At 42.1% G+C, this 15,365-nt stretch overlaps 1 protein-coding gene across 1 annotated transcript in view; it reads right to left on the reverse strand.

Moving 5' to 3' along the window:
• Positions 1 to 15,365, reverse strand: part of LOC140202702 (actin nucleation-promoting factor WASL-like) — an 87,550-nt gene that overhangs the window by 1,698 nt on the left and 70,487 nt on the right. Inside the window, exons 9-10 of the mRNA XM_072267888.1 lie at positions 10,396 to 10,934; positions 4,666 to 4,768 (exon numbers count right to left, since the gene is read on the reverse strand). Coding sequence (XP_072123989.1) covers positions 4,666 to 4,768; positions 10,396 to 10,934 — 642 coding nt within the window. The remainder of the gene's footprint in view (positions 1 to 4,665; positions 4,769 to 10,395; positions 10,935 to 15,365) is intronic.

Below are 15,365 nucleotides of genomic sequence, written 5' to 3' on the forward strand. Positions count from 1 at the left end.
AATTTAAACCAACAGAACACGGCAGCATACACTGGATTAATTCCTTCGTTGATAACTATTAGCAGCTAATACAGTTTTATAGTACTTTAGTAGCTTTGGTACTGTTCTAATCTGTTCTGTATTTTTTTAAAATACATGATTTGTACTCAGTTAAATGGTAGTTTGTCTTTTTTTTTTAAATACCTTTTTTTAAAACTATTTCCATGAACTTCAGCTAATTGGGATAGCCGCTTAATTGGGCTGAAATGTATTTGTCCTGATGTGTCCCAATTAACTGGAATCCACTGTATTTCCTTTTACTTTCTTAGCTGTACAGATGCTGCAAATGTTGGAAATCCAAAGCAATGCACATAAAAAGCTTGAGGAACTCAGGTTAGGCATCATCTATGGAAATGAATAAACAATTGACATTTTGGGCTAAAAACCCTTCAGGATTCTGAAACTTTAATTTATGCAGCATCTTGAACAGATGAAAACAAGGTGCTTCCCATCCATAAAAAGGAAGAACAATTATTATGACAAAGGTGGAGTAATTGGTCAATTACTCCACAAAGCAATAGGGCAGTGGAAGAGCTCAATTCAAATAGTTCCATAATGGGATAAAAATTTTTAAAACCTGATTTTTTTTTCTCCAATCTTTCACAGTGATTCTGTAAAAACAAGAATAATAGTATATGATAAAACAGGGTTAAGATGAGTACAAGTCCATGAAGGGTAGAGATAGAAAGGAACTGATAACACCATTGGGATTAGAGCTGACCAAGATGCAAGTGTAAGTCTAATTGGCAGAAGGGTTGAAGTTAGCACTACTTCAGTTGAAATGCTTTCTGCTGCAGTGAATATGGGATCAGAAGTAGATTGACATGACAAATTTGACCAAGATTGATAATATCCTGGTTGAACTCTGAAGTAGAATCAGGTGATTTTTGGAAAAGCTTGTGAAAAATATGAAGAACTTTTGTTTTGCTCTCAGGTTTAATGTCAAAGAAGGCAGAGTTGATTAATCCAAATAAAAATCCAATCAAAAATTAACACCTGTGAAGTCGAGCTGCCATGTGAAATTGCATAGTATAAAGAATGATCATATAAATCATCTAAGTTTTATGTTTTAGGACAAGAGAACACAGAAAATTACTTTGATGGTGATTTAAATCAACTTCATGATCTACAGATTTCACAATCTTTAGGAGAATTCGTCCAACCAAGTAGGTATGGCATCTTTAAATGGATGAAGGTTCTTTGCCTTGGCCAGAAGCGAGGCAGGGGGGATACGGCCACATTTACTCAATGACTGACACATTTGTTAGCAAATGTGTCAGTCATTGGAGAACAAAATTGAAGACTTGCTGTAGCGGAGAGACAATGTCTGAGCAAGACATGGCTTTCTCCAGACAAGCCTGCTGCAGCGATCAAACCAGAAAGCTTCAAACACGAGAAAATCTGCAGATGCTGGAAATTCAAGCAACACACACAAAATGCTGGTTCCCATAGATGCTGCCTGGCCTGCTGCATTCCACCAGCATTTTGTGTGTGAAACCAGAAAGCTTGTTGATTTACAGTATGGACCAAACTGCTGATTTGGAAAAGGCAAAATGTGGAGGTATGTGTCTCATGATAAACTCTCAGTGGCACTCTGATTCGGCAGTTTTGTCAAACTTCTGTTCCTCTGATCTTGAGCACCCAGCAATCAAATGCCATCCATTCTATGTACCAAGCGAGTTCTCCTTCACAATCCTGACCACAGTTTACATACTACCAGCAGCTGTCTACAATTAAGAGCTTGAGATACTGCACGATGCTGTCTCCAAACAAGAAAAAGTCCACCTCGACACATTTCAAGTCATGGTCGGGGACTTCAATCAGGCTTGTTTGAAGAAAACTCTGCCCAATTACCACCAGCAAATAACCTGTAGCAGAGGTCCCAACATACTAGACCACGATTATATACTAACATAAAGAACGCCTATCATTCCACGCCCAGACTGTATTTTGGTATATCGTTTCACTTGGCTGTCCTTTTCCAACCTGCACACACGCAGAGGCTGAAGAGCAAAGCTCCAGAGATTAGGAAAACAAAGAGGTGGCTGCGGGAGGCAGCAGAGCAGCTAAGGAATTGCTTCAAGTCCATGTTGAAGCACTCAGCTGTGGAATGAAAACACCATGGCTGTCACGGACTTTACTGAAACAACGGTAAATGAGTGTGTCCCTACAAAATCATTCAGTCTTCTCCAATCAGAAGTCCTGAATGAACCATGAAATTCGCAATCTGCTGTGGGCCAGATCAGAGGCATTCAAGTTTGGTGACCAAGGAAGTTACAAGAGGTCCTGGTACAAACTCTGGAAAGCCACCTCACAGGTGACGTGGCAATCTGGACTAAACTTGAAACAACAAAGGATGCTTGACAGTTATGGCAAGGCTCGAATACCATCATCTCTTATAAACTTAAATCAAACATAAGCAACAGTAGGGTTTTGCTTCCAGACAAGCATAATGCCTTCTTTGCTTGCTTTGACCATCACGAACTTCCACAGTTCTCGATGATCCTGTGATTTCAGGATCTGGGGCCAATGTGCAAGCAGTCTTCAGGAGGGTAAACCCACGAAAAACCTCCAGCCCAGATGGGGTATCTGGCCAAGTACTCAAGACCTGTGCTGATCAACTGGCTGGAATGTTCACTGATACCTTTAACCTCTTGCTTTAGCAGTCTGAGGTACCCACTGGCTACAAGCAGGCTTCAATTACACCAGTGCCTAAGAAGAATGTGGTGACCTGCCTCAATGACTACTATCCAGTAGCACTTACATCCACAGTGATGAAGTGCTTTGAAGGGTTGGTGATGAACTATATCAACTCATGTCTGAGAAGCCACTTAGATCCCCTCCAATTTGCCTACTGAGCAACCGATCCACAGCAAATGCCATTTCATTGACTCTTCTCTCAACCCTGGAACATCTGGACAGCAAAGATGTATACATCAGGATGCTCTTTATTGACACAGCTCAGCATTCAATACCATCATCCCCTTGGACTCAATACCTTCTTGTAGAATTGTGTCCTCAATTTCCTCACTTGCAGATCCCAGTCAGTTTGGATTGGCAACAACATGCCTCCCACAGTCTCCATCAGCAAAGGTGCACCACACGACTGTGTGCCTAAGCACAGCTCCAATGCCATATTCAAGATTGCTGACGACACCACTGACTTAGGCTGAATCAAAGGTGGTGATGAATCAGCATATAGCATATATTGAAAATCTGGCCGAGTGGTGCCATAACAATTACAATGTCAGCAAGACCAAGGAGCTGATTAATACTTCAAGAGGGGGAAACTGTAGTCAATGAGCCAGTCCTTATCAGATGATCAGAGGTGGAGAGTCCGCTTTAACTTCCTTAGTGTTACTATTTCTGAAGACCTGTCCTGGGACCAACATCTAGGTGCAATTACAAAGAAAGCACGGCAGTGCTTTTGCTTGCTTAGAAGTTAGCGAAGATTTAGTATGAAATTTAAAACTTTGGCAAACTTCTACAGATCTGTAGTGGACAGTATATTGACTAGCTACATCGCAGCCTGGTAAGGAAACACCAATGCCTTGAATGGAAAATCCTACGAAAAGTAATGGATATAGCCCAGTCCATCTCACGTAAAGCCCTCCCCACCAATGAGCACATCTACATGAAACACTGTCACAGGAAATTAACATCCATCATCAGGGATCCCCCACCACCAGGTTCAGAAACAGTTATTATCCCCTCAAGCATTAGGCTCTTGAACCAAAGGGGATAACTTCATTCAATTTCACTTGCCCCATCAATGAAATTTTCTTTCAAGCTATGAACTAACTTTCAAGGACAGTTCATCCCATGTTCTTGATATTTATTGCTTATTTATTCATTATTAATTCTTTCTTTTCATATTTGCTCACTTTGTAGTATTTTGTACACTGGTTAAACACACAACTTGGCGCAGTCTTTTATTTATTCTGTTATGGTTATTATTCTATGGATTTATTGAGTATGCCAGCAAGAAAATAAATCTCAGGGTTGTATATGGTGATATATACTTATGTACTTTGATAATAAATTTACTTTGAACTTTGGTGCGGGCAGGAAGAATTCTGTTTGAGAATGACAACTTGGTTGAAGCATAATCCACAGCTCAAAAAGAACATGTTAAGATGGGTCTATGGGCAAGAGGATTTTAAATGGAAGAATGTAATGAAATAATGTTCATGGTTTAAAAGAGCAAGTGAGTGCAGAGCAAGGCAAATAATAGACAAAGGGCAAGCCCATTGTCAAAATTATTTTTTTTTTACCATATTTGGTGTGCATAGGGGGCACTTTATACAAGGATCATTGAACGGTTGTACATTCCTAAAAAGATGCTCACAAATCCTGACACCTGCAGTAACAGTATTCACTGCTAGTTTACAGGCTGGGCAGAGTTCCTCAGACTGCTATCATAAATAAGATTAATAAATATTAGGCAGATATTCTAGAAGATATTTTGTTATTTGTCTGCAGTAGTGAGGTATTATTTTTCTCTCTAGCAGCAACAAACACTACTTTTAGCCACTGTATAGGGGATGCTTATTTTTAAAATTAGAATTCAAAAGTCAGGCTTCATCACTGGGATCGAGATGACCATCCTGAATTTAAAAATCCCACCTGAAGAGTGAATGGCTTTACTCCTTTTCTGCATCACCTCCATTAATGCTCCTACAATCCCTGCTGTAGGCGTTGAAGGAGAAGAAGAATCCTGGTCATTTACCTACAAAATGAAAGAGTGCAACATTTGCTGAAGTCTAAAATATGAACAACAGAACATCTGCAGATACTGGATATGAAACACATTAGCAATTCTGTTTAAACGGTAACTTGCAAACTGGGATGAACTGCAGTTGAGGTCCCAGCAGCAACTTTTGTGAATTGTGCAAACCTTTGACCTAAATATTATGTTTGCAATTCATGGGAGAAAAGCACTTTTTCAGAAGTTCCAATATTTATCCTACTTATCAGGCTCATTTGAGTAAGCTCACCATTAAATTTATTTCTTCAGCGGTTTGAACGGGGCACGACTGCACAAGAGCGTGGAGATTGGCCAGTGAGAACAGCGGGAAGAGTTTAAAAGCGAGCAGAGTTGAAAGGGTGACGGTTATTTCTTCAGCGGTTTGAATGGGACAAGACTGCGCAAGTGTATGGAGATCAGCCAGCGAGAACAGTGGGAAGAGTTTAAAAGGAAGACAGATTTACAGAGTGGGTGACGGAGTAGTGGGAGACAGAGTAGGAAAGGCTTTGGCTCAACGGGGCTTCGGAGATAACGGGTCAAGGCCAGGTAGGTGATCTGTTTAAAATAAAGACAAAGTATGTGTGTGAGGCCCGTGTTCTGAGCTCAGTATCAGATGTGAGAGGTCCTGGACACACCCGGCCTCCCAGACGACCACATCTGCACCAGGTGTGTCGAGCTGCAGCTCCTTAGGGACCACGTTAGGGAACTGGAGATGCAGCTCGATGACCTTCATCTGGTCAGGAAGAGTGAGGAGGTGATAGAGAGGAGTTATAGGCAAGTAGTCACCCTGGGACCACAGGAGACAGAGAAGTGGGTAACAGTCAGGAGAGGAAAGAGCAAGAAGCAGGTACTAGAGAGTACCCCAGTGGCTGTCCCCCTTAACAATAAGTATTCCTGCTTGAGTACTGTTGGGGGGGGGGGAATGGTCTACCTGGGGGAAGCAACAGTGGTCACGCCTCTGGCACAGATGGGTAGGAAAAAGAAGAAGATGGCAGCAGTGATAGGGGACTCTATAGTTAGGGGGTCAGATAGGCAATTCTGTGGACACAGGAAAGAAATGCGGATGGTAGTTTGCCTCCCAGGTGCCAGGGTCTGGGATACTTCTGATCGCGTTCACGATATCTTGAAGTAGGAAGGAGAACAGCCAGAAGTCGTGGTACATATTGGTACCAATGATATAGGTAGGAAAAGGGAGGAAGTCCTGAAAAAAGACTACAGGGAGTTAGGAAAGAAGTTGAGAAGCAGGACCTCGAAGGCAGTAATCTCGGGATTACTGCCTGTGCCACGTGACAGTGAGTTATAGGAATAGAATGAGGTGGAGGATAAATGCATGGCTGAGGGATTGGAGCAGGGGGCAGGGATTCAGATTTCTGGATCATTGGGACCTCTTCTGGAGCAGGTGTGAACCTGTACAAAAAGGATGGGTTGCATTTGAATCTGAGGGGGACCAATATCCTAGTGGGAAGGTTTGCTTCGGCTGCTGGGGAGAACTTGAACTAGAATTGCTGGGGGGTGGGAATCGAACTGAAGTGGCGGAGGAAAGGGAGGTTGGCTCACAAATAGAAAAAGCTTGGAGACAGTGCGAAAGGGAGGATAGGCAGTTGATAGAGAAGGGACGCGCTCAGTCCGATGGTTTGAGATGTGTCTATTTTAATGCGAGGAGTATCATGAATAAAGCGGATGAGCTTAGAGCATGGATCAGCAATTGGAGCTATGATGTTCTGGCCATGACAGAGACTTGGATGGTGCAGGGGCAGGAATGGCTACTTCAAGTGCCAGGCTTTAGATTTTTCAGAAAGGACAGGGAGGGAGGCAAAAGAGGTGGGGGTATGGCACTGTTGATCAGAGATAGTGTCACGGCTGCAAAAAAGGAGGAAGTCATGGTTGTCTACAGAGTCTCTGTGGGTGGAAATTAGGAATAGGAAGGGGTCAATAACTCTACTGGGTGTTTTTTATAGAACACGCAATAGTAACAGGGACATCCAGGAGCAGGTAGGGAGACAAGATTCTGGAAAGGAGTAATAATAACAGGGTTGTTGTGGTGGGAGATGTTAATATCCCAAATATCGATTGGCATCTCCCTAGAGTGCGGGGTTTAAATGGGGTAGAGTTTGTTCAGTGTGTTCAGGAAGGTTTCTTGACACAATATGTAGATAAGCCTACAAGAGAGGCTGTACAGTCGGCCCTCCTTATCCACGAGTTCTGCATACGCGAATTCAACCAACTGCGAATCGAGAAAACCCAGAAGTGCTCTTCCAGCACTTGTTGTTCGAGCATGTACAGACTTTTTTTTCTTGTCATTATTCCCTAAACAATGCAGTATAACAACTATTTTACATAGCATTTACATTGTATTAGGTATTATAAGTAATCTAGAGGTGATTTAAGGTATACGGGAGGATGTGCATAGGTTATCGTGGATCAGGATTGGAAAAAAAAACGGAAGTTCTCTTACTAAGTAAGTCGGAACAGGTACATCTGGTATTATTTAGCGTCAGTTAGTCAAACGCTTGTCTTAGTATATATTTTACCTTTCTATGCATATAAAATACTTAAGAAACGTATGCTTCAGCGCCAGGCTCGGGAACGGAAGTTCCCGAGTTTGATCCAGTGACAGATCGCTCCCGAGCGCGCTCTCCATCCCTGCCGGGTTGATGTGAAGGATCAAAAACCCAAAACCCAATAATTAAACCACTGCGTTGCTTAGTAATAATTGTAGCTTTAATTGGGCAGGGCCTTTCTCATTTTATCCTTTAAAATTGTTCCGATCGTTGATCAACTGTAGCCTAACGCTTTTCCAATGACCGATGGCGTTTCACCTCTTTCTGATCGCATTATTTCCACTTTATTTTAAATCGTGATCGTGATTATTTTTGTGAACAGAAACACTGCGGATTCAGAGCTCCACCGCCGGGTCCTAATGCCTACCGCACTGAGACATGTTAAATAAGGTCCGGGGTTCCACTGTGTCCTAAGGTCCACCACATTTAGACAGGTTGAATAAGGAACTTGAGCATCTACGTTTTTTGGTATCCGCGAGGGGTCCCGGAACCAATCCCTCGTGGATAAGGAGGGCCGACTGTACTTGATCTGGTATTGAGAAATGAACCTGGTCAGGAGTCAGGTCTCTTAGTGGGAGTGCATTTTGGAGATGGTGATCACAATTCTATCTCCTTCACCATAGCACTGGAGAGGGATAGGAACAGACAAGTTAGGGAAACGTTTAAATGGGGTAAGGGGAAATATGAGGCTATCAGGCAGGAACTTAAGCATAAATTGGAAACAGATATTCTCAGGGAAACGTACGGAAGAAATGTGGCAAATTTCAGGGGCTATTTGCGTGGGGTTCTGAGTAGGTACGTTCCAATAAGACATGGAAAGGATGGTAGGGTATAAAGATCCGTGGTGTACAAAGGCTGTTGTAATCTAGTCAAGAAAAGAAGAGTTTACGAAAGGTTCAAGAAAAGAAGAGCTTACGAAAGGTTCAAAAAACTAGGTAATGATATGAACCTAGAAGATTATACAGCTAGCAGGAAGGAGCTTAAGAATGAAATTAGGAGAGCCAGAAGGGGCCATGAGAAGGCCCTGGTGGACTGGATTAAGGAAAACACCAAGGCATTCTACAAGTATGTGAAGAGCAAGAGGATATGGCGTGAGAGAATAGGACCAATCAAGTGTGACAATGGAAAAGTGTGTATGAAACCAGAGGAAATAGCGGAGGTACTAAATGAACATTTTGCTTCAGTATTCACTATGGAAAAGGATCTTGGCGATTGTAGGGATGACTTGCAGTGGACTGAAAAGCTTGAGAATGTAGAGAAATTGAGAAATAGGATGTGCTGGAGCTTTTGGAAAGCATCAAGTTGGATAAGTCACCAGGACCAGATGGGATGTACCCCAGGCTACTGTGGGAAGTAAGGGAGGAGATTACTGAGCTTCTGGCAATGATCTTTGCTTCATCAATGAGGACGGGAGAGGTTCTGGAGGATTGGAGGGTTGCAGATCTTGCTCCCTTATTCAAGGAAGGGACAAGGGATAGTAAGTGAGGTCTTACGTCAGTGGTTGGTAAGTTGATGGAGAAGATTCTGAGAGGCAGGATTTATGAACATTTGGAGAGGCATAATATGATTAGGAATAGTCAGCATGGCTTTGTCAAAGGTAAGTCATGCCTTACAAGCCTGATTGAATTTCTTGAGGATGTGACTAAACACATTGAAGGTAGAGCAGTAGATGTAGTGTACATGGATTTCAGCAAGGCATTTGATAAGGTAACCCATGCAAGGCTTATTGAGAAAGTAAGGAGGCATGGGATCCAAAAGGATATTGCTTTATGGATCCAGAACTGGCTTGCCCACAGAAGGCAAAGAGTAGTTTTAGATGGATTATATTCTGCCTGGAGGCCAGTGACCAGTGGTGTACCTCAGGGATCTGTTCTGGGACCTGTACTCTTTGTGATTTTTATAAATGACCTGGATGAGGAAGTGGAGGGATGGGTTAGTAAATTTGCTGATGACACAAAGGTTGGGGGTGTTGTGGATAGTGTGGAGGGCTGTCAGAGGTTACAGTGGGACATTAATAGGATGCAAACCTGGGCTAAGAAGTGGCAGATGGAGTTCAACCTAGATAAGTGTGAGGTGGTTCATTTTGGTAGGTCAAATATGATGTCAGAATATGGCATTAATGGTAAGACTCTGGCAGTGTGGAGGATCAGAGGGATCTTGGGGTCCAAATCTAGAGGACACTCAAAACTGCTATGCAGGTTGACTCTGTGGGTAAGAAGGCATACGGTGCATTGGCCTTCATCAATCGTGGGACTGAGTTTAAGAGCCGAGAGGTAATGTTGCAGCTATATATAGAACCTTGGTCAGACCCCACTTGGAGTACTGTGCTCAATTCTGGGTGCCTCAGTATCGGAAGGACGTGGAAACCATAGAAAGGGTGCAGAGGAGATTTACAAGGATGTTGCCTGGATTGGGGAGCATGTCTTATGAGAATAGGTTGAGTGAACTCGGCCTTTTCTCCTTGGAGCGACGGAAGATGAGAGGTGACCTGATAGAGGTGTACAAGATAATGAGAGGTACTGATTGTGTAAAACAGTCAGAGGCTTTTCCCGAGGGCTGAAATGGCTAAGTGCTTGGAAGCAGGTACAGAGGAGATTTCAGGGGTAAGTTTGTTTGTTTTTTTTTTATTAAACGCAGAGAGTGGTGAATGCGTGGAATGGGCTGCTGGCGGCAGCGGAAACGATAGGGCCATGGGTAAAGCCTAGGTAGTTCTAAGGTAGGGACATGTTTGGCACAGCTTTGTGGGCCGAAGGGCCTGTGTTGTGCTGTACGTTTTCTATGTTTCTAACATTTTCAAACCACACCAGGTGATCTTGAAACAGAAAGATTCAAGACTTTGAGTCAAATGAACACAACTTCTATCAAGAATACAGGTGTTGTGAAACAGCCCCTCAAACCCGATTCAATCATTTAACATCAATTAGCAAAACACTCCAGTTGTCTTTTTCTATTTACAAAGCTTTACAAATATTTTATGTTTTATATGTGTACTTATCAAAATAATAATGGAGTTACAATTACAATCGATCACACAGAATATTTACTTACAGTCTTGAGTTGTATACCCTGTCGTATTTGGTCTAACAGTGCATCCCTGCCTGTGCAAGAAACTGGTCGATTGCTTTGCTCAACTTTTTTTAATTGAGTGCCTTCTCTGATTTGATCCAGAAGAGCAGATTTGTTTCCAGTAGATGAAGGGACAGCATCACTCTCGAGTGTTGTAGGGAGGGGTGGGGGGCCAGGTGGTGGAGGTGGAGGTGGTGGCGGTGGTGGTGGAGGGCCAGGAACTCCTGCACCTCCAGATGCAGGATGAGGAGGTGGAGGTGGTGGTGGGGGACCTGATGGTATTGGTGGAGGGGGTGGATATAATCTACTGGGAGGTGGTGGTGGTGGTGGTGCTCCTACCCCTGGTCTTAAAGGTGGTGGAGGTGGGGGAGCCGTAGATGGAGCTACTGATGGGGCTCTTGAAGGGGGTGGGGGAGGTGGTGCACCTCTGCCACGAACTGGTGGTGGAGGAGGGGGTCCTGAACTATGTGGAGGTGGTGGTGGTGGTGGGCCTCCTCTGGAAGGTGGAGGTGGTGGCGGAGCTGAAACAAACCAAGAAAATTGTAAGTATTCATTGAACTACATTGGAACATAGTTACCAGCAAGGAAACAAAGAACCCCAAAGACATCTCAGTATTAACAACTTTAAAACTAATTTATGTCTTGAATTTTTTAAATATACATTTTGCATGTACAGTACCTCCATCTTCTTCACCATGTTACTTATAATTCCCAACACCTCTACCAGACACATCTCCCCACTTTTATTTTCCAGGAGCGTTGGCCACACTTGTGATATCCTAGTTTACTCCTCAATCACCACCAACTCTCCCTAGTCTTTATTAAAATTTACTGTACATTTTGTACATCCCAACAGGTCCACAATAAATAAAAGTGTGCCATTCAGATTTAGACCACTTCTCTGCTCTCACTTCACTTTCAGGATGTAATGTTAAAGTTTCTTCACAACCCCTCTAATCCTTTTCATAATCTGAATTCTGTGTGTCTTAATTCGTGCTCCAGAGGCCTTCAGATGGTTGTGGTTAGCCATGCATATTGCATCCTAGCTATCTACATTGTTGGTGCAGCACTGCCAGTACTGTGAGCCACAGAAGTTCAGGCAAGCTGTTTTCCCCAGACTCCCTCTCTCCACACAGCTGATGAATCCAAAGGACCGGCAAAGACCAACAGTTTGGCACCAATGGCATCACAGGAGTTATCAGTTAGTGTTGAACCCAGCGCAGAATGCCCTTAAAGACTCAAGCTCTGAATTTTTCCTGCAAGACAGCAGAGGTTTGAAATCAAATTTTCCTTGATCAGCTGCCAACTGTGGCAACTGAACCCCATCTGCCTCAAGCAACTAGCTTAAAGGCACCAATAACCTGCTTTTGCTCCCTGTCCTGTCAGTAGAAATGATTCTGCTGGGATTAGTAGCTAAGCCACATGTGAAGGCCAGGAGCTGGACTTGGTTGTCAGACGCTAGTTGAGATGCACACCATTGGGAGAAATTAATAGGTAGTGGGAGCTTATCCCCACCCGGGCCAGTTATGACAACCTTGAGGAACCCAATTTTTGGTCTCTGCATTGTCGTGGACCAGGTAGTTGAAGGTGCCACGAATACAATAAACAGTGGGATTGTGCTGCAGTAAAGAGGACCCAAGTGCATACTTTAGAAAAATATTAGCCACTGTGTGTACGTTTGGTGTCTGTTTTGTCCTGCCATTTCAGGTGCTTGGTTTAGATAAGTATCTGTAACCGAGTATAACGCATAGGGTTTACTCAATGTTTAGTGTCTGTCTTGTCCTATAAATTGTTAACCTACTTACCAGTAGTGAGTCTCTTCTGTCCCCACTCATTGAACCCACTAACCTGATTTCACACAACTGTACTACTCGTACAAATCAGGTGTTCTTACCCATTCACTATTAAGGCCTATTGCAGTGACTTATGTGTATTCAATCTTCCTTAGCCTCCATTGTTCAAAAGGAAATAGCAAAGCCAATTGAGCATAATGATCTTCTCCAGCCCTGGCAACATTCTTCTAAATATCCTCCAGGTGCTTTTTAGGATGATTCTGTCCTTTTTGTACAATAGTTACCATTGGTGCATTCTAGTCCATTGTTTTATACAGCCTCAGATTTCTTATATTCATGTTTTATCCAAAACTACTGTAACCACTTTATCATAAACATTCTGCTACCTTCAGAAACTTTGGAGATTTATATTCTGGACTGTTTCTATATGTGTTCTAATCATGTATTATGTGTTCTCTTGTCTTGTTTGCTATCCCATGTTATACTTGTCATTCAGCAATTACTTTGCTATCTCTCCAGGTGACCAGTTTTTCTTTTTGTATCAGCTGTAAACATCTTAGTCATGGAAATAAACGTCAAAAAGGTAGCCAGCACTAAGCACAGCAGACAGGCTCATTAACTTTTGCTTTCTACCACTGTGACAGTTCTGGATAAAACTTGCTGTTCTCCTTTATATATGATGAGCTTTTATAATTGTAAACACTTGGGTACACAGGTCCGTGCCAACACTTTGCTAAGATCCAGGCAGACCACACCGAATGCTTTACCTTACTGGTCTTTCTCAAATACACCTCAGAGTTAAACACTGACAATCTTTCCTTAACTTCAAGTTGATTATTTAGTGCATTTTGAGAAAATCAAATCAATTATAATGCCACACACTTTTTGTTTCTTACTAGATTGTCTGCCACGAATCCTACCAATAGGCAATTTGTCAATTTCTCTTGAAATAATGACACCACATTGTTTGGGCATGCACACCAAGAAGAGTCTTCAGACTATCAAGTTCAACAATTTTATGCAATGACTTTGGCGTCCCCATTTATCACTCCTTTATTTTTAAATTGTTCAATTATTGTAATAATAGCACCCATTTTGTCATATAATTTCTCAGCCTTTTATCCTGTCAGAGATCTTCCTGCTTTTCATCTTCCCTTCCTTCTTTCTCTCATCTTAAAACTTATTTTATCATAGTGTTTCAAATTCTAATGAGGTCACTGAATTGAAACACAGTTAACATCTGAAACACAAGAAACTGCAGATGCTGAAAATCCAAAGCAACACACACACACACACACACACACAAAATGCTGGAGAAATTCAGCAGGTCAGGCAGTATGTATGGCATTGAATAAACGGCTGACATCTCAGGCCAAGACACTTCTTCAAGACTGGCAAGGAAAGGAGAAGACATCAGAATAAAAGGGTGGTGGAGGGGAAGGAGAATAGCTAGAAGGTGGCAGGTGAAGCCAGGTGGGCTGAAAAGGTGAAGGGCTGAAGACGAAAGAATCTGATAGGAGAGGAGAGTGGAAGAAGAGGGGCACCAGGGGGAGGTGATAAGCAGGTAAGAAGAGGCAAGAGGCCACAGTTAATATTTTAGCACCTAACCTATTCAGATGCCCCAGCAATTGTTGTTTTCATCTTTTCGTCTGGATACCAGGATTATTTTTAAAATTAAAATCAATGTGAACCCAGTAAATTAATAAAGGAACTTTCGTCTCCAAGAACCACCATTGGCAAAGGTCAACATGCTTTGGAATCTCCTGAGGTTACTACCAACTTCAAGACAAAATGAAATTTAATTGGCAAAGAGCATGCCATGCAGTTTTATTTACAACTATTGCAAGTAGTTACAACTGAAGTTAATTCACAACCCCATTAACTCCACAAAGTATAAAAACCCTAGTTTGAGATATTTCTACAAATATTGAAGATCTAACATTCACATTAACTATAAAATATTTAATTGTAAGATTCAGCACCAATGTTCAGTGTGTGGCAGACAACATTAGCACTGTTCATAGTAGATAAGGATTACAAGGTGATAGAGCATGCGCAAGACCATGATAATATTCACACTTGGTACATGAGCACTTTTTATCGAGATATATTAAAATAAAGTTTAAATCTGATGATACCTAATAAACAAGTTTATAGATTAAAATACAAATTGTCTCTGTACCAATTATGCAAATCAGAAGCACCCAGGGAATTCACATTAAAAAATAATAAGGGTCGGCAAATCTTATGCATCAAGGGAATTTAATCTTGTTCTTCGATGACGAAAATGTTTCTTGCCATCCTTCAGCTTTTGCTGCACAAAGGCTAAGGAAATACATGACAGTCTATTTCTCCACATTGCATGTATTTTTTTAAAAGAAATTTATTTAAGAAAACGACTAACTAATCGATTCAATCCAATTACAACTGCATCATTTTTTTTAAAAAAGTCTGTAGCAAGTCACTTCCAACAGTATCCTTTTGGTGTGAAAGAAATCCTATGTGGGACATTCTATTATTAATGTTAAAACAGATCTGTGTATAGCTTAAAGTAGGGGTCGCCAACCCGTCGATCACGATCGACCAGTCGATCTTTGAGACTTTCCCAGTAGATCCCGAAAAAAATCAAAAATGAATACACAAATACTGTTGTAATGTGAGCATTATAAAAATAAGTAATACTAATTAGGATAATGGTTATATAGCAATACTTTTGCTACAAAGCTGTTTGTAAAGAGAAATTGTTTCCGGGTTGCAGGTTTTAGTTCCGTTCTTTCTGCCCAGCGCGCATGTGTGTAGCACCCCCGCCATGGAACTACGTTTTTAGCGTAGCTTATGCTGCATCAAAGTGACTAATTAAATTAGATACACAGTGGTCCCCAACCACCCAGCATATCTTTAAGAAAAAAGCCAAAATAAACAAGTTAATTAATTAGGTGCCGCCTGGCCTGTAAATGTCGGCCCAGATCAGGGGCGACACAATCGACAATCGCCTCTGATCTGGGGCAACATTTACGTGCCGGGCAGCACCTAATTAATTAGCTTGTTTATTTCAGCTTTTTTTCTTAAAAATGTGCTGGGTGCGTTCCGGTCACCGCTGTACCGCTGCATTCTTCGCGACCCAGAGGTTGGGGACCACTTGATAAGAGTACAGACTGT

Source organism: Mobula birostris, chromosome 9, assembly GCF_030028105.1.
Source record: "Mobula birostris isolate sMobBir1 chromosome 9, sMobBir1.hap1, whole genome shotgun sequence".
Classification (NCBI taxonomy): Eukaryota; Metazoa; Chordata; class Chondrichthyes; order Myliobatiformes; family Myliobatidae; genus Mobula; species Mobula birostris.